Source organism: Bos javanicus, chromosome 3, assembly GCF_032452875.1.
Source record: "Bos javanicus breed banteng chromosome 3, ARS-OSU_banteng_1.0, whole genome shotgun sequence".
NCBI lineage: Eukaryota > Metazoa > Chordata > Mammalia > Artiodactyla > Bovidae > Bos > Bos javanicus.
Genome location: NC_083870.1, coordinates 57,777,520 through 57,804,327, shown reverse-complemented (window position 1 = coordinate 57,804,327; position 26,808 = coordinate 57,777,520). Strand labels below are relative to the sequence as shown.

At 38.1% G+C, this 26,808-nt stretch overlaps 2 protein-coding genes across 2 annotated transcripts in view; one reads left to right on the top strand and one right to left on the bottom strand.

The window, feature by feature from the left end:
* The window catches only part of CLCA2 (chloride channel accessory 2), a 41,597-nt gene extending 26,327 nt beyond the window's left edge, over positions 1 to 15,270 (top strand). The window contains exons 10-14 of the mRNA XM_061411364.1: positions 382 to 606; positions 3,028 to 3,298; positions 6,041 to 6,211; positions 9,542 to 9,775; positions 14,727 to 15,270. Of these exons, the coding sequence (XP_061267348.1) occupies positions 382 to 606; positions 3,028 to 3,298; positions 6,041 to 6,211; positions 9,542 to 9,775; positions 14,727 to 15,169 (1,344 nt within the window). The 3' untranslated portion in view covers positions 15,170 to 15,270. The remainder of the gene's footprint in view (positions 1 to 381; positions 607 to 3,027; positions 3,299 to 6,040; positions 6,212 to 9,541; positions 9,776 to 14,726) is intronic.
* Positions 1 to 26,808, bottom strand: part of ODF2L (outer dense fiber of sperm tails 2 like) — a 393,421-nt gene that overhangs the window by 94,522 nt on the left and 272,091 nt on the right. The gene's annotated exons all lie outside the window — the stretch shown is intronic.

Here is a 26,808-nt window from a genome sequence, read left to right as displayed (position 1 = left end):
ATACATAATGGTATCTGGACAGATTATATACAAATTAATTAGAGCATAGTCACAAACAAAAGTAAAAAGAAGCTTGTTTTAACTGCTACTCTGAAGCTAATATTGATATGGATAAGAGGCAAATATGAGAACACCTAAAATCTCTTGATAAAAATTAATGAAGTGACACGTGTACTAGCTACAAAAATATTTTATATCTACTGTACTTATAATACTTTGCTGAAGCAAATATTTTTATATGAAAAATAATTTATATACTTAGGACATGTTAGAATCAAATGGTTTTTATTTCTGCCAACTCAGTTTTGTCATCAAAACAAAGAAAATATGGAATGATTATGCCTATGCTGGAAACTGTCACTTATATATTCTTTTGAACAGCTTGAAAGTACAGGTGAAAATGTTAAACCTCAGCATCAGCTGAAAAACACTGTTACTGTGGATGACCGTGTGGGCAATGACACTACCTTTCTAGTTACATGGCAGACCAGTGGTCCCCCTGAGATTGTATTATTTGATCCTAATGGAAGAAAATACAACATGGATGATTTTATCATCAATCTAGCTTTTCGGACTGCTCGCCTCTGGATTCCGGGAACAGCTAAGGTAAGTGTTGTAAGCTTGTTCATAATGACAATGTTACAAGCACACAACTTTCGACTGAATCACAGAGCTAAATGCATTGTGTAAAGGAAATCAATTCTGATATACCAAAATTCTACTTTAAATTTATGAGGGAATTTTGTGAATGTTCAAAATTTAAAAGGAACGACTAAGGTATGTTCAAAACTTTAAAATGGATATCAAAGCCTTCTCTCACTTCAACAGTGAAAATTAGTACTTACGCAGTGCAAATAAGTTTTTGCTTACTTCCTTCTTTACAAAGTCTATATAGAATACTTATCTATACACTTAGAAAAAAAAAAAAAACCCTCTACTTAGAATTTATAATATAAACACATGCAGTACATATGTTTTGGAACACCTCCTATGTGCCAGGTCTTGTTCTAGGTGTTTTACAATAAAATGCCATAATAGGAATAAGAACAGGGTACTCAGAACCCAAGAAGGCATGTGCAGGCAGTAGGGGAAGGAGAATGCTTCCTGAAAGTGAAGACATCCAGATGGAAATATGGAGGACTGAGGAGCGAGAGGTGTAAATGACATTCTCGGCAGAGGAAACAGCACATAGAAAGGCTTATAGAAAAAGAATATGGCTTTTCATAGAACTATAAGTACTAGTTTGATGTGGATGAAATACAGAATAGCATAGAAAGTGGAGATTTAGGGGAAGAAGAGGAGGGTGTGATGGGGCTAGATGGATATACAGGAGTCAATGAGAGGAACAGTTAAAGGGAACGACTAAAGGTTGTAAGCAGGGTGGTAAATTCGTTAGATCCACTCTTGCATTGCCTGCATGCAGTCCCTCTTCAGGTCTGTTGGCCTTCACCTCCCCTTCATGTGACAGTTGATAGCCTCTGCTAGGTCTTCCAGCCTCTGCACCAGCATCCTTCCTTTCAAGCACCTTTATTAGAGTGATCATTCTGAAGCACAAATCTTATCAAGTCTGTGTCCTACTCAAAACTTTTTGATGGCCTCAGAATAAAATACATGTGGTTATTATTATATACCAAGCCTATTACTTTCTGGCTTCTGCCTAAATTTATCTCTTTTTTTAAATTATTTTTTAATTTAAAATTTTTAATATAATTTTAAAGGCTACTTTCCATTTACAGTTATTACAAGAGATTGGCTATATTCCCCAGGTTGCACAATATATCACTGAGCCTCTCTTATATACTATTTGTACCTCCCACTCCCTGACCCCAAGCTTATCTCTTAACCTTTCTCCCAAATACCTTATGCTCCGCCCCTACTTTTCTCCACACTCATCATGTTCTTTTCACACCTGTACACAAGGACCAGAACACTTTACCTACTTCTTGCTGCTTTTGCCTGACCCCTTTGTCTGGATTAGGTGCCCTGTATTAAAACACTTATTATGCCCACAGAGAAGTTTTCCATGTGGAGTTTCCACCATGTGCCTGTTACTAATGTTATGAGTACAAAAGCCAAAAAAAAAATTAAAAACAGAAAAAAAGAGATAGATAATCTTGTTGTTTGAATTGTGACTTCACTGTAAAATGGTAAAGCATTGTTTCCCAATGAAGAAGGCTGGGTAGGGCATTCAGGCATCTTAATATTATAGTCAAACCTTAGCCCATTGTTCTCTCCTCTTCCTCCTGCTCCACTGTGTTCCTCCTGCTACTTCCAGGGTTTAAGAAGGAGCAAAGGCAGGAATGGGGAAAAAAGGGAATACTTATGGACAATTTTATCAAAAGAACAAATTTCTGCTACATTGTAGTTTAAGTTTTTTCTTCTAGATATTCTTTTGCAGGTTTCCCTCAGGCAGCCCAGGCAGATAAAGAGAATGGCATCTAGCAATATTTCTATAATTCAACATAGACATTATGAAATCCTGATCTATTAAAAAATAGTACTCCTTTTCTTGATCCCTTATAGTGCATGTGGATTTTGTTGCTTGAGATTTCTGGGTCTGGGAATTTTGAAGGAAGTAGAGGGAAGGAAGGTACTATTGCCTTTTAGTCCAGGTTATCCACATAAACCATAATTGTCCACTTGATTTGCTATAATTTTTTCCATTATGTAAAAGGAATAAAAACATTGAACCTCCTTTCGGGTGAAGGAGCTCAGATTAATGTTTGCCAAGTACTTTGAAGCTGACACTTATTATTATTCTCTAAAAATGTGAATCAAGTTGTGTCCTTCCCCACAAACAAATTCAGGGTGTAATTCCCTAAAGAGAAAGTGGGTTGTACAGTGAAAGTCATGTAAATACTGAATTTGGTTATCTCGTAACCAATATTACTCTTCCTGACATTCTTTTGTATCATTTTAGAAAATGCAGTATCAACAAAACAAGAACAATAAACCCTTGGAGGTTAGGCTTGCACTTTAAAATAAGGGTTGATTTTCTTCTTGACAAACAAAGTCTTTGTTTTGCAGCCTGGGCTATGGACTTACACACTGAACAATACCCACCACTCTCCTCAAGCCTTGAAAGTGACAGTGACCTCTCGCGCCTCCCGCTCAGCCATGCCCCCTGCCACTGTGGAAGCCTTTGTGGAAAGAGACAGCACCCATTTTCCCCATCCTTTGATGATTTATGCAATTGTGAGAAAGGGGTTTTATCCCATTCTCAATGCCACTGTAACTGCTACAATTGAACCAGAGACTGCAGATCCAGTGATGTTGAAACTTTTTGATGATGGAGCAGGTAACAAGGAATTCCATGTCATTTTTCACATTCTTAATAGCTGTTCTGATGCTGCAATATCAATATGAAGTTATTTTTTTAATTCTCTAAATTTATATTTTTTATCCCCTAACATTATGAGATTCTCAAATTGTCATAGTCATTGACATACCAAGTAGCTACAGGTTTCCATCTGCACAGCAAAAGCAAAAAGTGAACTTGGGAAAAGAGAGTCCCCTTGAGGCTCCTGAGAGTGGCTGTGTGTGAGCAGCACTGAGGGAGAAAGTCTCCCACCATTCAGGTCTTGGCTTCCCCTTGTCCTGTGACACTGAGCACATTCAATAAGGTCACTTGGGAATAGGCATGCCCACATTCCTCTCGGATTCACCAGTTTTACTATGCACTGAAATAATTGGATTAGACAATTAAATAGTAAATGAAAACCCAAAAAGGGAGATGCTTGAACTTGTGAGTCATGAGATGTCATAGACAATTCTTTGGTCAACTAGCTCAGTTGATGAGAGAAAATAGCCAGTGCGTTTTACATGTGTTATTTGATCACAAGAAGACCAGGCCAGTAAGCCTAGTGGAATCAGGATAGAGATTTTTCCATCACTGGAAAAACAAAGCAAATAAAACCAAACTCTGCCTCAAAGCACTCATTCTGCATAGAGTTAAGAATTTCATCATCATACCTCATAGCACAGCATCATGCTGGGCAAAGAGCAGCAGCTGGGCTTCTTCTGACTAACTTGTGTTAACTTTTAAAAACAAACTCCTTTATTGTTTTATCTTTCCTGTTCTGTTCTTTTCCTAATCTAAATTCTCAGAATTACAATAGACCTCAAAGTTTATGTTGGCAGACCCAATGTTTGATCTACCAGTAAAATCATATTCCTTCTCTTCGTTGTTTCCAAAGTAAATTTTTTTTAAGAGCCTCATGTTTGACAACTCATTAGTATCTTGACATGGCCATCATGTGTGATATTTATGAAGCAAAAGTTCTTTTAAAGGATTTTAGTTCAAGTCCACCTCAGACAATACTAGAGAAGTTCTCTTGTTTTGCCTACTGGAATGGATCCAAACAACTTTTCAGACTCTGATGCTTATCTCTGGCCACACCTTTCACTTTGTATATACTCCAAAAATACACTTGGGCTGGCCTGAAAAACAGATCCTGCTGTCTTATGCTCAATATGCTCAATAGGCTTTTATATTTATTCCCTGGAACCATTTTATTTATCTGATGTCAAAATTTAAGCCGGATGAAAGAAACAATGAAAAGGCTGTTTAAACATCAAAGTGTAAATTTTGATTTTCCCTCTGTATTTACACACTTGCATATAGTTTTCTAATACTTATTTTTATAATGGAAATAGTATTTATCAGCTAATAAAATGAACAATAATAAAATTTATACTAATAAAATATCATAATTTAAAATGGACTTTCTTATGCATACTCTCAAGTAATCATCACAATCACCATGTGAGATGTTATGCCCATTTTACAGGAGAGAAAACTGAGGCTCAGAGGGATCAGCTACTAAGTGGCAGATCCAGACCTTAAAAAAGTTCTCTGAGATCCAAGTCAGTGTTCTTTCCCATTTCTTTCTGAGAACTTTAATTTCTCAGCAATTAAAAGAGGTAACAGTGGTAACCACAGCAGGAAGAGATTTGGCTTTATCATTTCTCAACAAAGATAGACCTTTATAAATAATTAGAACAATAAATATCAAGATCTGGTTTCTTTCCAGTACATAAAAACGTTTTCTAAAACTACTATGATCATAAAGTGCTTAGTGTTTTTTGTTTTAATAAAATATACTCCCATTTTTCTCATATTAAGAAGCAGCCCTGCCTCTCTAGTTGAGATTCTAGAGCCCTTCAGTACAGGGCTTGGGTCTGTAGTGTGAGAACCAAACTGACTCTAGAACAGGACAAGCTGCTTGCCCCATGCGGCCATCTGCACTTGAACAGTGAATGTGATCTCCGGCCTAAGCTACACCTTCTATGGCTGCCCTGGAGTCCAGGCCTTGCTGCCGTTCAGTCATGTACTTGGTTTGGAATTGAATGGCTCTCTGAGGAGCAATGCAAATGGAAGAAAGTCTAGCAAGCTTTCAGAATGCCTCCAGAAATAAGACACATTCTCCTGCAGCAGACAGATCCCAAAGCCTGTCATACTCCAAGTCAGTGAGCCTCTTCAAATTGAGAACAACAGTTCCATGTATCCTCTAGTGAGGAAGTCAAATAATTTCACATTGTTACATCAACTACCAAAGTTTCTTTTTTTAATCAGGGCTTCGGGCTATTCATAAACATCTTGAATTTGTATGAAAGTGTGTGTTTATGTGCATATATATTTATTCACTGGGAGCAGAAAACTTTTACCTCAAAAGGGTCTGTGACTATAAACCGACTTAAGAATGTATTTGGTTTCTGTGAAAACCTAGTACTATTTTCAGTGATAGAAATGAGAACTCTAAAGGTGATTAAATGCTTTACTAGCACTAAAGCAGGTAGAACTCATTCACTTTTAGAAAACAAATTTTCAGAGGTTAATGAATCACAAGGAGAAATTATAGAGCCAATGGAATTTTTTAACCACCTGATAATGTCAAAAGTAGCTATTAGCATGCCAGCATATGCCAAAAATTGGAAAAATAAGGAGAATAAATCTTATTTTAATAATTTGATTAAATGTTAGTAATCAACTGTGATAAGTACTGACCTTGAGTTTTTTTTTTTTCATGTATATAAACAGGTGCCGATATTATAAAAAATGATGGAATTTACTCGAGGTATTTTTTCTCCTTTCCTGTAAATGGTAGATATAGCTTGAAAGTGCATGTCAACCATTCTCCCAGCATAAGCACCCTAGCCCACTCTATTCCAGGAAGTCATGCTATGTACGCACCAGGTTACATAACAAATGGTAAGAATCATAAACACTGTGATTTGAATAACATCATTTAGTGTGTGTATTTCTAGTGAGTGTGTGTATGTGTATGTATTAGAGAGAGGTGAATTTCAAAACTCGTGCAAGTCAGTGCATAATTTGTTGACTGTCTCTTCAATCCTTAGTGATGTATGATAGTGGATAACAGGAAGGCAGTAGGTAATTCCCACAGATAATTTTGACCTCTTTTTGTGACTGTTTTATCAGAATTACTACCAGGCAAGGGGATTAATTGATTTTCTCAGTTCCAACTTCTATATTTCTCTATAGAGCTTTAGGCAAAAGGAAGAGGCAAAAAGTTGTTAGCAGTTTAAAGAAGGAAGCAAGCAGCCCAAACAATCCACACAGGAAACGAGTTCCTGGGAAAATATGAGTGTGGATATTACGGGAAAGTGAGGGCTTCCTGAAGATGTCCTGCCTCAAAGTGCCAAATACATAGACCATACACATCTCTTTTAAACACCATTATTATAGTAGTTCCTGATAGGAAGCAGTGGTTAAAGTATAACAAACAGAAATATGCTGTAGTCTTTAAACATAATCTTAAAAAATGTTTGGAAGCACTCTTATTTGCAAAACAGCAGAATCTTTAAGAATACTTACATGTATTCTAGCAGCTATAACCAATCATTTGGACTATACAATAGCATGATTCTGTACTTTTCAGTAGAAAACAATTAAGATGCTACAGTGGATTTGCATCTCCTGATATTTTTTGTATTGCTAGAGTATAACTTGCTCTCACCTATATTTAAAATAATTTGGATTACTTCAAAACCAATGTAAATCAATTTGCAAGGTAACTCAACTTTACTACCAAGATATGATTTTGTATCTAGATGTAATACTTCATTTCTAAATAGATATCTTATCCTTTATATTATACATCAACGTTTTTGAAAGCCTACTAAGTGACAGGCTTAGTCCTAGGAACTTGGGATACCAGGACTTATTGATATCAAATCAATAAGATTCCTATCAAGGAGCTTGCAGAATACAGACTGGTATTTTTTTTTAAGCCATGAATTTAAAGGATTCAAATATCAATATCTACAGTACACTGAGAATAGAAAAGTCATATTCAACTCTGCTTTTATCTGTGTACTTCATGCACAGAAAGAAAAATTTAGATTTCTCTAAGCATGCCTAGTTCACATAACATTCGTTAGCTCATTTTCAGGTGATGACCCTGAACGTGCACAATATGGCACAAAATGGCAACTGCTCTGTTTTCACACAACCAAATCTCCAGACACTGCAGGAACTACTGCCTTCCTCTCCTCCCCAAGGCCTCTGCTGAATCTGCTGTAGATTCCACCCAGCCTGCTCATTCAGAGCTTGAGAGCTCTCCCTTGCATGTTCCCACACTACTGATCCCTCTGAAAAGCATTCAAGAATATTAAAAAGAAATTTTGTTGGTCCCCCTTAAGCTACTGTCCACCTCTTTACTCTGTCATCTAGTTCCTTGAAATTCAATCTGTCTGTACATTCTTGCCCCCAGTTTACTATTCAGCTCACTGCAAGCAGACTTCCAGCCACGTGACCATGACTCCACTGGAATTGCTCTGGCTCTGGTTACCGATGGCCACCTGCTGTTAAGTCCAAAGGATACATTTCAGTCCTCATTTTTCTTGACACAGCTGACTGATTTCTTCTTTGTCATTTCCTGGTTTCTATGATACCACACTCTCCAAATTACCTCTTATTCTCTGGAATTTTCATTCTTAGGCTCTTTTTCCCCTCCTTTTTTTCTACCAAGCCTCTAAGTGTTGGCAATTATCAGAGCTTAGTCTTAACCTTCTCACTGTTCTATCTGGAGCCACACTGCCTGAGTTTGAAATCTAGCTCCTCTATTCACTAGCTGTGTGACTTTGGGCAAGTCACTTAGACTGTATGCTTAGCTTCGTCATCTATAAACATGGGAGTAATTGTGCTCTCCTCACAGCATTGCTGAAAAAGTTAATAGTTGATACACGGAAGGTACTTTAAAAAGTGCCTGACATATAGCAAGCACTCAGCAAATGCTATTTGTTTTTACAGCTGAAATTCTTACTGGGTAATATCAATAACCTACATGGCTTTAATAACATCTTTATGCTGATAATTTCCAAATTTGGAGGTTCAAAATTATTAAATGTAGCTAAAACTTCTTCTTTGAGCTTAAAATCTATGTCTAACTGGCTCCTTGACATCATCACTTAGATGATTTACAGGGACCACAAACCTTGAAAATTAAATTTGTCTTCTCTTCTTAGGCTGTTTGTCTTTCCATTTGGTCATTTTAGGAAGGTGGGAGCTATTCTTTTTGTTCACCAACTTTCTCTCCTTTACCATTCCATATTCAAATGCATAACCAGACTGCTGATTTTTATCTCCAAAATGCATCTAAAAATGCCTACTTGCCTCCCCTCCACTGCTGTCACCAGCCCAGCTATTATCTTCTTCTATCTGGACTGTTGCAGAAGCCTCACTGCTCGCTATGCTAGTCCATTCTCCGCTGAGAGCAGCCAGAGTGACCTGTCAGAGAGCAAAGTGACTGTATCACTGCCTTGCTTCCCCACAGCATGTAAGATTAAACTATAAAACTATTGTAGTGGCCCACAAGGTCCTGCCTGAACTTTTCTCTCCTGTCTCATCTCAAACTATCTTCCTCCTAGATTTAAATTTTTCTAATGTGCAAAGCTCTTCCATACCTCAAGATTTTTAACTCAGCTTGTTTTCTCTGCCTGGAATGTTCTTAACCTCCACTCTTTACCTCCCTGACTCCTACTCATACTATAGGAAATCTTTAAATGTTACTTCCTTGATACCACTTTAAATTGTTTGTTGTTGCTTAGTTTCTAAGTCCTGTATAATTCTTTATGACCCCATGGACTGTAGCCCACCAGGCTCCTCTGTCCATGGGATTTCCCAGGCAGGAATACTGGAGTGGGCTGCCATTTCCTTCTCCAGGACATCTTACCAACCCAGGGATGGAACCTGCGGCTCCTGTATTGACAGGCATAGCACCCTTCCTTTTTTTCCTTCCAACATTTGCCACAATTATAAAACATGTGTTTATAAACAGGACTTCTAAATTCTGTGAGGGACACTGTTTTGTCTATGATTGCTGGCACAGCATAGGCCCTCAAAATACTTATTGAATGAATGAATGGTTGAATGAATAAAAGAACTGTTGAATAAACCAACTTATTCTAAAGATGTAGAAAAGGAAATAAGGTCTTAAAATGTCAATAATCTATAAAAACAAGCTATCCAGGAGATTGTAATTTGTTGTTTTGGCTATTCTTTTCTTTGATGTCACAGGTAATATTCAGATGAATGCCCCAAGAAAATCGGTGGGCAGGAGTGAGGAGGAGCAAAAGTGGGGCTTTAGCAGAATAAGCTCAGGGGGCTCCTTTTCTGTGCTGGGCGTTCCAGCTGGCCCACATCCTGATGTGTTTCCACCATGCAAAATTATTGACCTGGAAGCTGTAAAAGAGGAAGAAGAGGTGATTTTATCTTGGACAGCACCTGGAGAAGACTTAGACCAGGGCCAGGGTAGGTTTCTTGCTTTCATTATCTATTTTTCTACAAAGTGGCATTTCCAGTAACTGTCAGGGGTCAGTTGGGTAAAAATAGCTTTGGAGATTTACAGCTGACAAAGTTGCAGAGGGTTGTCATGAAAAGTTTTGAGTTGCTGATAAGGCCATGTATCCTGGAGTACAGGAAGAGAATGTACCAGCTCCCCCAGGATTGAAGAGGTCCTGGTAGACTTACTGACACTAATGTAGAAACCTCTGTTGGAAACCTAAATATCACATATAACAGTGATCTAGTCAAAAGAAATGGGTTTTATATGACAGAGCATGGACTTTTAAATACTGGAGGCAATTAGTCTTCTGAAGATTGAATGGTAAATTGTAAATTCAAGGATTTACAATTCAAGTTTAAGGGAATAATTCCTGTAAGTCATGAAGTATTTGGCACACTGTCTTCTACTTCTGGTCATCATTTTTTGTTAGGGAGGCTGGTATCTGTTCTCCAATTTGAGGCTTTCTAACCCTTGCTTGGACATGATGAGTTCCTACTTCTACCCTCTCTTTTCTAATGCTTTTATGCCAGCCTCCAGCTTCCACCTACCTCATTTCTTCATAGCAACTCAACAGACTAAATTTTCTGAAAGAATAAACGTTCCAACATCTTTGCCATTACCAGAACAAGATTATCATTGGTTACACATGAAATGGTTTATTTCCAAAAGCCTCTGATTGAGATTTCTGTAGGAACTAACCTTCTCTCTTGAAAGCCAGTTTGTCAATATTAGTGAATAACAGCAGCCACCTTAGGCCTCTGCCAGTCTTGCTTTCAATTTCTATCTTTTTTTTTTTTTTTTGGCTTATAATTCTCTACTACTCTCTCCAGAAAGCATCTTAATTACAAATAATTCTGCACTGCTGAGAAACAGTCAATATTGTAGTTTTGTCTTGAAGAATCTGTTATCACAATCTATCTCTTCTTGCTAGAGAAGAAGGAAGAGAAATATTTTACATTCTAATTTAAGGATTCTCCTAATTTAAAGTTTGGAGATATGAATTTATTGAAACTGTGGGATGGATGCATCGTTTGTATAATGGAAACAGCTGTAACTTAACATTAGAGCCAAAAAGTAGTCCCTGCTGTGACTACAAGTCCAGCTGTTGTATCTTTGGCAGTTTGCTTAAACTCTATTAGCCTCAGTTGTATATGTGAAAAATATAACTAAGACTATCTATTTCACAAAGTATTGTGGTGTTGGAGAAGACTCTTGAGAGTCCCTTGTACTGCAAGGAGATCCAACCAGTCCATTCTGAAGGAGATCAGCCCTGGGATTTCTTTGGAGGAAAAGATGCTGAAGCTGAAACTCCAGTACTTTGGCCACCTCATGCGAAGAGTTGACTCATTGGAAAAGACTCTGATGCTGGGAGGGATTGGGGGCAGAAGGAGAAGGGGATGCCAGAGGATGAGATGGCTGGATGGCATCACTGACTCAACGGATGTAAGTTTGAGTGAACTCCAGGAGTTGGTGATGGACAGGGAGGCCTGGCATGCTGCGATTCATGGGGTCGCAAAGAGTCGGACATGACTGAGCAACTGAACTGAACTGACTGAAGGTGACATATATAATACAAAATGGAGGAGAAAGAGGGCCCAGTTAATTTCCTGGGCTGTTGATTTGTGTTGCTAGAGTTCTCTAGCTTCTTATTTGAAGTAAGTAGCCACCCACACTCACTACCATCTTTATGTAAAAGAAAGTGTGGTGCCTGCCATCTAGTACTTTTCCTCTTTCCTCACTGCCTCAGAAGCACAGTAGTGTGAAAAGAGACAAGCTCAGACTACTGGTAACTGTGTTCCCAGTTCCCAGTGGTTTCAACTATACCACTGAATTAAGAGTACAAAGAAAATGGGTGTACAGTATCAGTGATTTTGAATGGCTTGAAAAGAAGAAATACAACTGAATGGGACTTTAGAACTGATATTACAAAGGGCTTTAGAAAGGGAGAGAGGATTTCACACATTCACATAAATGGCCCTGCAGGATGGAGAGGATGACTAGAGCAGGATGACTAAAGCATATCAAGCCTGTTACAATGCAAAATCTCAAATACAAAAGATCGGCAGGTAGGGAGTGGTGAGATGTGTATTAACTTGCTGAGATCACTCAATCATAACTGACTTAATGACCCAGCAATGGCAAAATTGACCAATTAGCCATGAGTATACCAACTAGCAAGTAGGTGCCTGTTTAACTCATAAACATGTGCTTTCATCCTCTCTTTTTTTTTTTTTTCCACAAATTGTTGTCTAGAAAGCTGTGATATTCACCTCTATCACCAGAGTTAGAAACAATCAGGGTATGTCTCTGGCATTACAATTATGAAAAATTTCACTATTATTAAAAACCTTATTAGCAATAAATGAACAACTCGTATATATCACTGTATATACAGTACCAACTCTTTACCATATACAATACACTGTAAAAAGATGACAAAGTATGTGAAACAAGCAAAATATTACCAGATCATTACTATGTTTGGGAATATATGTGGACAAGGTATTATGGAAATAGATTATGCCCTTACCTCTTCATTAAGAGTGTGGGTTAATAACTGTTTAAACTGAGTTTTTATTATTTACTGTGTGCTAAGTCACTTCAATATGTCCAATTCTTTGCGACCCCATAGACTGTAGCCTACCAGGCTCCTCTGTCCTGGGATTCTCCAGGCAAGAATACTGGAGTGGGTTGTCCTGCTCTTCTCCAGGGGATCTTCCCAACCTAGGGACTGAACCTGCATCTTTTATGTCTCCTGCATTGGCAGGTGGTTTCTTTACCACTAGCACCACCTAAGCCATATTAAGTGCCTAGTACAGTGCTAAATAAAAGTGAAAGTCATTCAGTCATGTCCAACTCTTTGCGACCCCATGAACTATATAGTCCATGGAATTCTCTAGGCCAGAATACTGGAGTGGGTGGCCTTTTCCTTCTCCAGGGGATCTTCTCAACCAGGGAACGAACCCAGGTCTCCCGCATTGCAGGTGGATTCTTTACCAGCTGAGCCACAAGGAAAGCCCAAGAATACTAGAGTGGGTAGCCTATCCCTTTTACAGTGGATCTTCCTGACCCAGGAATCGAACCAGGGTCTCCTGCATTGCAGGTGGATTCTTTACCAACTGAGCTATCAGGGAAGCCTGTTCAGTTCAGTCTGTCAGTCGTGTCCAACTCTTTGTGACCCCATGAATCGCAGCACGCCAGGCCTCCCTGTCCATCACCAACTCCCGGAGTTCACTCAGACTCACGTCCATTGAGTCAGTGATGCCATCCAGCCATCTCATCCTCTGTCGCCCCCTTCTCCTCCTGCCCCTAATCCCTCCCAGCATCAGAGTCTTTTCCAATGAGTCAACTCTTCTCATGAGGTGGCCATAGTACTGGAGTTTCAGCTTTAGCATCATTCCTTCCAAAGAAATCCCAGGGCTGATCTCCTTCAGAATGGACTGGTTGGATCTCCTTGCAGTCCAAGGGACTCTCAAGAGTCTTCTCCAACACCACAGTTCAGAAGCATCAATTCTTCGGCACTCAGCTTTCTTCACAGTCCAACTCTCATATCCATACATGACCAGTGGAAAAACCACAGCCTTGACTAGACGGACCTTTGTTGGCAAAGTAATGTCTCTGCTTTTCAATATGCTATCTAGGTTGGTCATAACTTTTCTTGCAAGGAGTAAGCGTCTTTTAATTTCATGGTTGCAGTCACCATCTGCAGTGATTTTGGAGCCCCAAAAATAAAGTCTGCCACTGTTTCCACCATTTCCCCATCTATTTCCCATGAAGTGATGGGACCAGATGCCATGATCTTCATTTTCTGAATGTTGAGCTTTAAGCCAACTTTTTCACTCTCCTCTTTCACTTTCATCAAGAGGCTTTTTAGTTCCTCTTCATTTTTTGCCATAAGGGTGGTGTCATCTGCATATCTGAGGTTATTGATATTTCTCCCAGCAGTCTTGATTCCAGCTTGTGATTCTTCCAGCCCAGCGTTTCTCATGATGTACTCTGCATATAAGTTAAATAAGCAGGGTGACAATATACAGCCTTGATGTACTCTTTTTCCTATTTGGAACCAGTCTGTTGTTCCATGTCCAGTTCTAACTGTTGCTTCCTGACCTGCATACAAATTTCTCAAGAGGCAGATCAGGTGGTCTGGTATTCCCATCTCTTTCAGAATTTTCCACAGTTTATTGTGATCCACACAGTCAAAGGCTTTGGCATAGCCAATAAAGCAGAAATAGTTGTTTTTCTGGAACTCTCTTGCTTTTTCAATGATCCAGTGGATTTGGCAATTTGATTTCTGGTGCCTCTGCCTTTTCTAAAACCAGCTTGAACATCTGGAAATTCACGGTTCACGTATTGCTGAAGCCTGGCTTGGAGAATTTTGAGCATTACTTTACTAGCGTGTGAGATGAGTTCCTGAATACGTCTTGGTCAATTTTTATACATGAATGTATTCATGCACCTGTACTGCAGTTTTTTAGCTATTGAAGCATTGCAGGGTTTTTATATCTGATAAAGTCAATCCTTCCACTATAAATTTGCTATTTTTTAAATTTATATGGTTAATTTTGATTATTTAGTTTCTGTTTAAACTTGCAATAAGCTTGTTAAAACAGAAACTAGAGGTACTTTTAATAAAATCATGTAAAATTTACAAAATAACTTAGGGAAAAAATAACATCTTTTATTGTGTTGAATCTTGCTATTGAAAAACATAATAAAACTTTTCTCTTATTCAGGTTTTAGTATGAGTTCTTATGTAGTGTCTTAAAAGTTTTGTTCTTATGCATATTTCTCTCCTTGTTTATTCATAGGTATTTTGATTTTTTTGGTTGCTATTGTCATTAAGCCATTTCTAATAAACTAGAGAGTTTATTCAAAATCACTTAACTTCCCCATTTGTATTTTTTTTTTTAATTTCAGCTAACAGCTATGAAATAAGAGTGAGTAAAAGTCTGCAGAATATTCAAGATGACTTTAACAATGCCATTTTAGTGAATACATCGAAGTTAAATCCTCAGCAAGCTGGTACCAAGGAGATATTTAAGTTCTCATCAGAGCTTTTCACAAACGGACCTGAATATCAACCTGATGGAGAGGCACAAAAAAGCCACAGAATTTATATGGCAATACGAGCAGTAGACAGAAGCTCCTTAAAGTCTGCTCTCTCTAACATTGCCCAGGCATCTCTGTTGATTCTCCCAAATTCTTCTCCTGTACTTGACAGAGATAATCTTATATTAAAAGGAGTTCTGACAGCAATAGGTATTATAGGAATCATTTGCCTCACTATAGTTGTAACACACTGTGTTTTAAACAGGAAAAAGAAAGCAGGTAAGAAAGAGAATGAAACAAAATTACTATGAGAAATGTACAGAGTACATTCCCTCTTAAATATAAGATCCATGGCTTTTGCACTTTACAAAAACATACTAATAAAGTCAAATTAACATCAAATTATTAAAAATGCCTTGAGTTTCTGTGCAGTATAGATCAGAATTTTACACGGTAAATAGACCAAAAATCTTTTTTATAGCATTAATTGAGGGGGACGGGAATTAGAAAACCTTTAGGCTTTGGCTATGGACAAAATAATGGAATTTATTCTCTAAGTTCGGAGAAGGCAATGGCAACCCACTCCAGTACTCTTGCCTGGAAAATCCCATAGACAGAGGAGCCTGGTAGGCTGCAGTCCATGGGGTTGCGAAGAGTCGGACATGACTGAGTGACTTCACTTTCAGTTTTCACTTTCATGTATTAGAGAAGGAAATGGCAACCTACTCCAGCGTTCTGGCCTGAAGAATCCCAGGGACAGCAGAGCCTGGTGGGCTGCCATCTATGGGGTGCAACAGAGTCGGACACGACTGAAGCAACTTAGCAGCAGCAGCAGCATTCTCTAAGTTAATGTGTTTAAAGGCAAAGGCAATAGCAAAATCAAATCAAAGATTCAAAAGCTTACTCTATTGAAGAGGAAAAACAGCCCCAAGTAAAGAGAAGGAGGTTATGCCAGAATGATACAGTATAATTATCTACATGAAGCAATTGCTCAGTTGCTATGATTAATTTTTCATTTCTCCTTATTTGTTCAGAACAGGTTGCTTGTTTATGACTAAAGGTCAAGTTGTATTTTATATATGAAGCACCTATTGTAAAGTTCTTTTCTTCTTTCATTTGGTTAATTAGACTACAGATAGATGCCACTGCTAATGCTCAAAGAGATTTGGCTCATTGTAAGAGTTAACCTTAAAATGTAGGTGTTATCCTTGTCCCCTGGCACTGGTTTTATAACAGAGGTATATTAAATTTATTGCTTATAATGTTCTACTCTTATCAAAGCAGCTTTCCAAGTAATTTGCTTTGAGTGTTATTCAATGAAAATGGTTATAGCTCTCATAAAACTAAGTAAAGAAAAAACTACATAGTTCTGAGCCTATTTTAACACATATATAGGCTATATCATTTCATTCAACTTCAACCAAAAAAGTCACAGGGGAGAAACTGACCTTTGGAGATTATTAACTAATTCTGTTTTTTACTGTTTAAATAAGACTTCACGAATCCTTTCCCCATAAAAGCTTATTTACCTACAGGTATTTACCTACAGGGGTGGATGGTGACTAGAAAGAGGCAAGCACAGGTCATAAGGAAATAAAAAATTATCTTTTATTTAATTTTACCCTTATTTTTTTAAGATTATGGGGCAATAAAATTGCATGCTTTGCATATTATAAAACTTAAAATTTTATTGGGTGAATGCAAACAATAATGTGGATTAGAACTGTTTCATTACTAGTACCAACTAAGAATGACAATTAGATTAAGTTTTGGAGATGGACTTCCCTGGTGGCTCAGACGTTAAATCGTCTGTCTACAATGCAGGAGATTTGGGTTCAAGCCCTGGATCCGGAAGATTCCCTGGAGATGGAAATGGCAACCCACTCCAGTACTCTTGCCTAGAAAATCCCACGGACAGAGGATCCTGGTGCAGGCTACTGTCCATGGGGTCGCAAAGAGTCGGACATGACTGAGCAACTTCACTTCCAGTTTGGAGGTGGAGAGGGAATAGTAGGGAGCTGGAACAAGAATGCAAAGGGACAAAGATGGGGTGCATGGGTTTTCAAATGTTTTCCTCAATTTAAAAACAGGGAAATGAAGGGTTAAGGAAGTAATCTAAAGCACTGTGCTGGCTAATGGCAGAGTAAACAGGAGTCAAGTTGCCATAATGCTCCTTCACTCCTGTCTATTTTTTTAATTCATTTATTTATTTATTTTGGCAGTGTTGGTCTTTGTTGCTGTGTGGGCTTTCTCTAGTTGCAGCAAGCAGGGGCTACTCTTTGTTGTGTGTGAAGGCTCCTCATTGTCATGGCTTCTCTTGTTGCAGAGCATGAGCTCTAGGCAGGCAGGCTTTGGCAGTTGCAGCACCCAGGTTCTAGAGCTTTAGGGCTTCAGTAAGCATGGCACATGGACCCAGGTGCTCCTTGGCATGTGGGATCTTCCCAGACCAGGGATCGAACCTGTGTCCCCTGCACCGGCAAGTATAATCTCAACCACTGGACAACCAGGGAAGTCTACTCCTGTCTATTTAAGAAAATGTGGAAAGATGCCAGGGATTATGCCTAGAAATATTTAAATCTTCAAGGTTAATAAGCAAGAATACAGGGTTAGGCTGAAGAAATAGGGTTTTGTTGTTGTTTTTTTTTAGTTTTGTGGGTATAGTATGAACACATGGCTTTAAATCCACAAATCACTGAATTGAGAGAGATAGAACTGAAACAGATTAATGATGTTGAAGTAGTAAACTGAAATATAGCAGAGCTGAAAGAGTGATCTCATCAAAGGTATAGGATAAACGAGCTTCAGTGATTGTGAGGGAGTGAAAAACACTTTGTTGGCTTATCTTTTACTCATTGCAAGAAAGTTGGCTGAAATGAGTGAGTTCTTTGAAAGAAACATGGTGCTTGCAACTGCTTGCTAGGAGCTCATCTCCTACCTAGTACACCTAGGCTTATCCAGGTGTACATTAGACAATAAGAAAGATGTGGTAAATGTGGGATGATACTGATTTAGAGACCCCAGTGATCAACAATAGAACAGAGCCATAGGAAAGGAGGTGACACTGATCCTGAACAAATAGTAAGGAATATAAATACATGAGAGCTGGGCCAAAGAGAATGAGGAACTGTGAAGTATTGGTCACTAGTGGGATACCACATGAATAGTGACATCACTGATAATCTGATCAAAGATCGCAAGAAGAGGAAAAAATTTTGAGCCAATTGTTCAATTATTTGGGAGAGGAAAGAGAAGTTTAGGAATTGAAGGTGACATAAGCTGCTCTGCAGCTTAGTCATGTCCGACTGTCAGCAATCTCATGGACTATAGTGCACCAGACTCTTCTGTTCATAGAATTCTCCAGGCAAGAATACTGGAGTGGGTTGCTGTCCCCTTCTCCAGGGGATCTTCCCAACTCAGGGATCAAACCCAGCTCTCCTGCATTGCAGGCAGATTCTTTACCATCTGAGCCACCAGGGAAGCCCAAAGATGGATAAGCTGCCTGGGAGGTAATATAGGCAAGTATTATTATTATTATATTCATATGCCAGAATGGTTAGTTATGTAAATCTGTTCCTGATATTGAGGACAATATCCTTTTCCTTTTTACACTATTCTTTTCAGGGATAGTAAAAGGTTAAATTTCAATGGGAGAGAGAGAGATTTTTAGGAGATGAATTCATGTAGCCTATGTGCTGAGCAGATTGCTGTTATATGTGCAATGTTGTCTGTTCCAAAAGTGCTTTTGCACCTGCATATTATTAGAAAGTCTACTAAAAATTATTTTGTTTGCTTTAGGTTTTGCCTTCTGCCATAATGTAATTATTTCAGAAGAATTGATCCCTGCCTATATCGTTTGTTTAAAACAACATGATGAATCCAATTGCACTAATGGCAGATTTGTTCATATCAAACCAATCATCTTGCTGATAATATTTATAACCCTGGAAAAAAAAATATAAATCACAACCCTTTTAAGGCACTGGAAACCAAGAAAAACAGGTGAAAACTGGAGGGGATATGATCCTTGAAAAAAGGAACACAGTCTAGGTGATATCAACATTTAACCGGCATTTCCCCCAGAAGGCATTTCCAGTTTGCTCAGACTATCTGGATAGGGCTCAAGCAGACAGCAACAGTCTTACTGAGCTGATAAACCAAAAGTAGGAGTTCTGGGTTGCTAAAGCAGTTGGCAACTGAAGGAGGAAATTCCAGAAAGGAAGCAACTCTAAGCACCGTGTGTTTCCACTGAAACTCTAGAAGGGCCACACAGTGGTGAGGATCACACCCGCAGACTAAGAATTAGGCCCTAGAACCAAGGGCAAAACTAAAATAGATCTGTTCTGACCAAGTTTAAAACCAGTACTCTATAGAATGATTATATTCACCAATAATTCAATTATGCTAGAACATAACTCAGAGAAAGATGACATAACACAGTCTTTACAATGTATCATCCAATATATAATAAAACATTAATATACACGGCAACAAGCAAGAAATGTGTTCTATAATCAATAAGAATAAAACTTTGTCAATAAAAGACAATCCGAAAATGATTCAGATTTGGAACTGGTAGATAATTAGTTTACAATAACACTATAAATAAGATAAATTATAGGAAAAGATAGATATAAGTGATTAATTGAGGAAGAATTTCAGGAAAGATGTGAAAGTCTTTAAAAACAAACAAATCAGAATCCTAAAATTGAAAAATGAAATGTATGGGAAAAGTCTGTAATGGATTAACAACAGTTTGGCACTACAGAAGAAAGGATCATATGACTTAAAGAAAGGAAATTAGAAAGCATCTAAACTGAAGCATTTCAGTAAAAAATGAAACAAACAAAACAACCAAATGACTTGTGTGACATTATCAAGTAGTCTAATGTACAAGTAAATAAGTACCAGAATTAGAGGGAGGGAAATAGAGCATAAAATATTCAAAGAAATATGAAAATTTTCCAAATTTGATTCACACTACCAACCCACAGGTCTAACATGCTCAGTGAATCTAAAATTGGTATCTATATAAAGAAAATAACACCTACATATATTATAGGAAAGGTGACTAACTACTCATCAGAAATAATTGAGGCCAGAAAAAAACAAAATGATATCTTAGAGTGCTAAAAAATATCTGCCAATGAAGAGCTTTATATTGAGCAAAGATATGTTTTAAAATCTAGGCAACCAAAAATGTCAATAGTGCCATGATTGAGAAACCTGGCTTCATAGGGAGGAAGAGAAAGGCACCATTCATATGAATATTTGACACATGAATGTAAGAAAAGTGAAAAGTGGAAGTGAAAGTCACTCAGTCCTGTCCAACTCTTTGCGAGTCCATGAACTGTACAGTCCATGGAATTCTCCAGGCCAGAATACTGGAGTGGAGAACCTTTCCCTTCTCCAGGGGATCCTCCCAACCCAGGGATTGAACCCAGGTCTCCCTCAGCTATAGGTTTCTGTGCTTAGTCGCTCAGTCGTGTCTGATTCTTTGTGACCCCATGGACACCTTTTCTTACATTCATGTGTCCATGGGGATTTTCCAGGCAGGAATACTGGAGTGGGTTTCTGTGCCCTCCTCCAGGGGGCCTTTCCAACCCAGGGATCGAACACAGGTCTCCTGCATTGCAGACAGATTCTTTACCATCTGAGCCACTAGGAAGGCTGCTGCTAAGCTGCTGCTAAGTCACTTTAGTCGTGTCCGACTCGGTGTGACCCAATAGACCACAGCCCACCAGGCTCCCCCCTCCCTGGGATTCTCCAGGCAATAACAAAACGGTTGCCATTTCCTTCTCCAACGCATGGAAGTGAAAGTGAAAAGTAAAATTGCAGTCGCTCTGTCGTGTCCGACCCTCAGTGACCCCATGGATTGCAGCCTTCCAGGCTCCTCCATCCCTGGGATTTTCCAGGCAAGAGTACTGGAGTGGGGTGCCATTGCCTTCTCCAGGGAGGCTGCTAAGTCATATCAAAAAGCTGCTTTCTGAGAACACTTGTCTCAAGGGCACAAGAAGGAGGAATTCATTCAGTACAATAGGCAATAGCTTTCAACAGAAAGATATCGTGGCCTGTGGAACAGAAGCAACATAAGTTAGCAAACATTCAAAAGAACATTTATAAAACTGGCATAATCTTACTTCACACTAATATAGGAAAGAAGAAGCAAGAGCATGAAGATAAAATAAAAAGGAGAGTGTTAAATGGAAGAATAAAGAAAAATAGGTTAGAAATTAAGAACAGAGAAAACAGAACTATCAGTTCTATGCTAACATTTTAGGATTTCCTAATGATAGTATTTAGTCTAACATTTTAGTTTTATATAGGAATTTAGTTCACTTATAAAAGTAATACATGCTATTATTAAAACTACAGATGTTTAAGATGTGATAAAATAGATAATAAATAAGCTTACTTATTAATTCTACTTCTTGCTATTATAAAGTATATTTTGAGGCACAAATTATATTATGCTTGTACATATACTCTTGTACACCTATATGAGTCTGTTGGTAAATTCCTAGGATGGAATTGCTATGTTGAAAGATAAACACACTTAAACTGTAATGCATATGTCCTTCCAAAACATTTGTACCAATTTTTCTGTCATCAATACTGTAGGAATACCTTGCAGTCTTATTACCATTACTAAAGGATGTCAGGAACTAGGGTGTGGAAGCAGGAGTCATATCGACGTGCTATATGGCAAACAGCTTAAAACTACCTATTAAACACACCAATGTCCTACATACATATATTGGTCATTCTTACTTGATGCCATCTAATGCAAAGCCCCAGCTTTTTCATGTTGTTGACTTCTCTCCAATCTTCCCCTTCAAGGCTACAGGTTGGGTAAATGAAATGAAGAAGTGTAAAGATACTTTATTGAATAAATTCCATGCGCCAAGAACTGTGCTGTGTTTTTTAACTTTTCAATATTCAAAATACCAGTATACCATAATTAATATCATTAAAAGTAGATTTTATGCAAGAGGTATTATTAGAGATAGAAAAGATATTTTGTGATGATAATTATATAACAATCCTAAATTTGCCTACACCAAAACCATAGCTGTAAAATATATAAAGCAAAAGTTGATAGAACTGAATAGAAAGAAAAATAAATAGATAAGTTCACAATTATAATTGGAGATTTTAACATAACTCAGTAAAAAGACAAAAATTGGTAACAAATTAGAAAATTTGGATAACATGATTAATTAACTTGGTTGAACATGTACAGAACACTGTAACTTAATAACTACAGAGAAAATATTTTTCTCAAAAGCACATGAAATGTTTTACCAAATAGACCATAAGCTGAGGCAAAAAGTAAGACTCAACCAATATCAAATAATTTAAATCTTAGAGTATGCTTTCTGGCTCCAGTAGAATTAAACTAGAAATTAATGATAGATTATCTAGAGACTCCCCAAATGTCTGCAAATTAAGCAATAGCCTTCTTTTTATATAGCGCATATGCTAATAAAAGAACCCAAAATAAAGTTAGAAAATATTTGGAACTGAATAATAATAAAAATATGGCATAGCAAAACTTACACAATGAAGCTAAAACAATGGTCAGAGGGAAATTTAAAGAAGAAATAATATGTTTTAAACAAATAGTGTGTTTAAAACTATTCAAGAGAATAGAAAAATAGGAAACATTTTTCAACTTTTTTGAGACCAGATAGCCTTGATACTAATACCTGGCATGACCATTACAAGAAAGGAAAAGTTAACGCCAATCTCTCTCATGAACATAGTGCAAAAAATCCTATCCAAATGTAAGTACACCAAAAAGTATACTACATCATGATCAAGAATTTATTCTAGGAATGTAAGGGAGATTTAATATCAAAAACTCAAACCCATGTAAGCCCCCAGAGTACCAGCATAAAAAATGAAAATCAATAGATGCATAAACAGCACTTGGAAAAATTAAAAACCTATTTATGATTTTTAAAAAGAAAACAGCAAGCTAGGAACAGATGCAGACTTTCTTTGTCTGATGAAGATACCTACAAAATATCTCTAGGTAATATCATACTTAATGGTAAAATATAGGATGCTTTTTCATTTGGGATTGGGAACAAGAATAAAGATAACCATTCTTTCCACTGGTATTCAATGCTGTACTGTGGAGAAGTACAAGTATAATAAGAGAAGGAAACAAAATAAAAATATTGTAATATAAGATTAAAAAGGAAGAATATTATTATTCATAGATGACATAATTATAAGCATACAAAATCCAAAAGAATCTATAAACTACTAGAAATAAATGTATTTAGTAAGTTCTGTGGAGGAAAAGTCAATACACAAAAATCTAATATATTTCTATATATCAGCAATAAACAATTAGAAAATGAAATTTTCTAAAAGTACCATTTATAATAACACCCCCCAATTTTAAAACACCATGGAAATAACTTTAACCAAAGGTACATAAGACTTTTACCCTTAAAACTATAAAACATAATTGAGCTCAAATAAATAAAATTTAAAATGAAAAGATATTCCAGGACCGTGGATTGAGTCTTTCAATAAAGACTCAAAAACTCAATATTATAAAAATGTCAATTCTTTCCAAACTGATGTATAAATATGTATATATTTATTTATTTTAAGTAAGAAGTGGATTTATTTAGAGAGATACACATTCCATAGACAGAATGTGATCTGTCTCAAAAGGAAAAAAAGGCTTTGGGAGAAATACAGTCCCCCCACAGAGTGTGGGCCATCTCAGAAGGTGAGAGGCCCTGAAATACAAGGTGGACGATTTTTATAGGCTGGGTAATTTCACAAGCTAATGAGTGGTAGGATTATTCTAATTATTTTGGAGAAGGGGTGGAGATTTCCAGGAATTGGGTAACCATCACTTTTTGACCTTTTATGGTTGACCTAAGAATTGTCATGGCACTGGTGGTTGTATCATTTAGCTAACATATTACAATGAGCATATAAATTTAATATGATCCTGTCAAATCCAGCAATTTTCTTCTGGTAGAATTCCCAAGCTGATAATTTTATAGCTAGTGTTTATACTACTAAATATTAAGACTTATAAACCAGCAGTAACTAAGACAAAACAGGACTGAGATAATAAGCCTAGTCATATAGAGTCTGAAAACAGATCTTCACACTTGCAGTCACCTCATTCATAAAAAAATCTCAACTGCAACTCAGTGGGGGGAAAGGAATGCATGCTCAGTTGCTCAGTATTGTCGTACTCTTGGTGACTCCGTGGACTGTAGCACACCAGGCTCCTCTGTCCATGAGATTTTCCAGGCAAGAATACTGGAGTGGGTTCCCATTCCCTTCTCCGGATTATCTTCCTGACCCAGGGATCAAACTCAAGTCTCCTGCGTCTCCTGCCTTGGCAAGTGGCTTCTTTATCATTGAGACACAGCAAGTCTCAGGGTGTAAAGGATGATCCTGTCAATAAATGACCTGCATGTACTGCTACCTAGAGAGCAAAACATAACAAAAATCTTGAATCCTACCCCATACTATATATACAAAACATAATATGTGATAGATCACAGAACTAAATGTGAAAGTTAAAATGACAAGGCTCTAGAATAAAATATTGTATAACATCTTCATGAACTTGGAAATGCTGTCTCCAACATGACCCCAAAAACATTACCCATAAAATAAAACATTATATTGAATTCCATTAAAATTAAGAACCTCTGTTTATCCAAGAGAACCGCTAAGACAAGCCACAAACTGGGAAAAGATATTTGCAATGTATACATCCACAACTCAGTACCCAGAACATCAAAAGAATTCTTAAAAATCAACAAGAAAAAAACTAACCTGATAAAAACTGGGCAAAGACTTGTAAAGGCACTTCATAAAAGGACATCCAAATGACCAGCAATTAAATGGAAAGGTGTATAGTAACATCAGTCATCAGGAAACATGCAAATTAAAACCACAGTACAACATGATTATACCCCATCCAGTGTGGATAAAATTGTAAAGACCAGCCGCACTGTGTACTCGTAGAAATGTAGATCAATCAGTACACCATTTTGAAAAGTGTCTGGGAGACCAACCATGGCTAGACATACACATATTCTGTGTCTTAGCTATTCCACTCTTGGTACATACCCAACTGAAGTCAATGCTTACGTCTATGGCACTGTTATTTAAAATAGCCCCAAGCAGGAAATAATCCAAATGTTCATCAAAAGCAATCAGTAAGTAAATTGTGGCATATTTTTACAATGGAATACAAAGGAAAAAGAGCACAATTACTGCTACGTAAAACAACATAGCTGAAATTCATGCTGAAAATACTAGGTGAAAGCAGCCAAACACAGGAAAACATACTTATATTTCTGTTTATTTAAAATACACAAATAATCTGGGCTGCCTCTGACAAAGCCAGATCCCAGGTGCCATGGCGTGAGATGCTATGTGAGCCAAAGCCTCTGTGAGTCTGTTCAGGCTGAACTTGGGTACCAGAGAGGGTGGAGCTGCCACCACAGCCTGCCCAGTGGGTCCACACTAACTCCACCCTCTCCCCTGGGACACAACAGCCAGTGGTGTTAGGAGATGAGGCAGCGTCAAGCACTCTCCACTGAACAAGCAATCAGGGCCCAGCCAGCAGGGAAGGCCAAGCAAAATATAAGCAGGCACCTAAACTGCTCTGTCATGCCAGGCGACGCCTGTCACCGGCATCTGCTCCAACCATAGCCTAACAAGGGCAGAGTGACCCAAGGTTCAGACGCCTCAGGAATGAAGGGCTGGGTCACTCCATCAGGCAAACAAATACCACAGATCAGCCAAAATGCTGGCTAAAAATTAGGGAAACTGCTGATGAAGAAAGGAGACAATACATATCTGTAATGGTCTTGAGACCAGCTGTAGCAGCAGGCATCACAACTTATTTCAACAACTCTCTTGCTTTGGGTATTTTAGGAAATAGCCCATGACGAGCACTTCAGAGGAGATTCTATGAATGACTGGTCTTGAACCTTCTCTCAGTGAAAATGTGAACTAGCTCATGCCTCTACCCCCAATTCCAGCCTTACCTTGTAATAATGGATCTAGACATGATGAAAGGACATGAGTGGGTCTGAGCAGTTCAGGAAGTAAATTGTATTGGACTCACCTTATTGAACCTCTTTAGGTTTGTCTGGCCCCAGCTGACCCAATGGGCACCTCAATCACTCCTTGTAGGCCCAAGTGGATCTACTGCCAGAGGTCAATCAGGCACCACTTGGAATCTTTGCCTGTTTATATACCATGAGCTATAGCATTTTTCTTTTTTTTTTTTTTTGCAATCAGCTGCTGAAGGTTTGGGTGACACGAGAAAGCTCAGGGGAAGTGATCATATGTAGTTGAGAAGGATCCAAACATTTTCCCTTCCTCCGATTGCCCATTAGGAGACATCCCAGATGGCAGGGCGGCTGAATCTGCAGGGTGGCCTGCTGATCTCTGTGACACCACAGTGGTGTAATAAGCACTTTTTATTGCCTCCCAGGCTTCCTTGGATTATTTCCCCTTTTCTCACTCCCACTGTTCTGGAATTAGGCTTGCAAATCACTAGTACATAAGCTTGCCTAGCCTCTCTTTTCTAGGGAACCAAGGGGAAGACATGTATAATATGTGTGTGTGTGGGGGGGGGGGTCTGAGATATTTTAAAATGTAAAACTTTTAATGATGCATGCATATTAAATGCATATATTTAGTCAATCAGTTCAATTCAGTTCAGTCGTTCAGGCACGTCTAACTCTGTGCGACCCCATAGACGGCAGCCCACCAGGTTCCCCGTCCCTGGGATTCTCCAGGCAAGAACACTGGAGTGGGTTGCCATTTCCTTCTCCAATGCATAAAAGTGAAAAGTGAAAGTGAAGTCGTTCAGTCGTGTCCCACTCTTGGCGACCCCATGGATGGCAGCCTACCAGGCTCCTCCGCCCATGGGATTTTCCAGGCA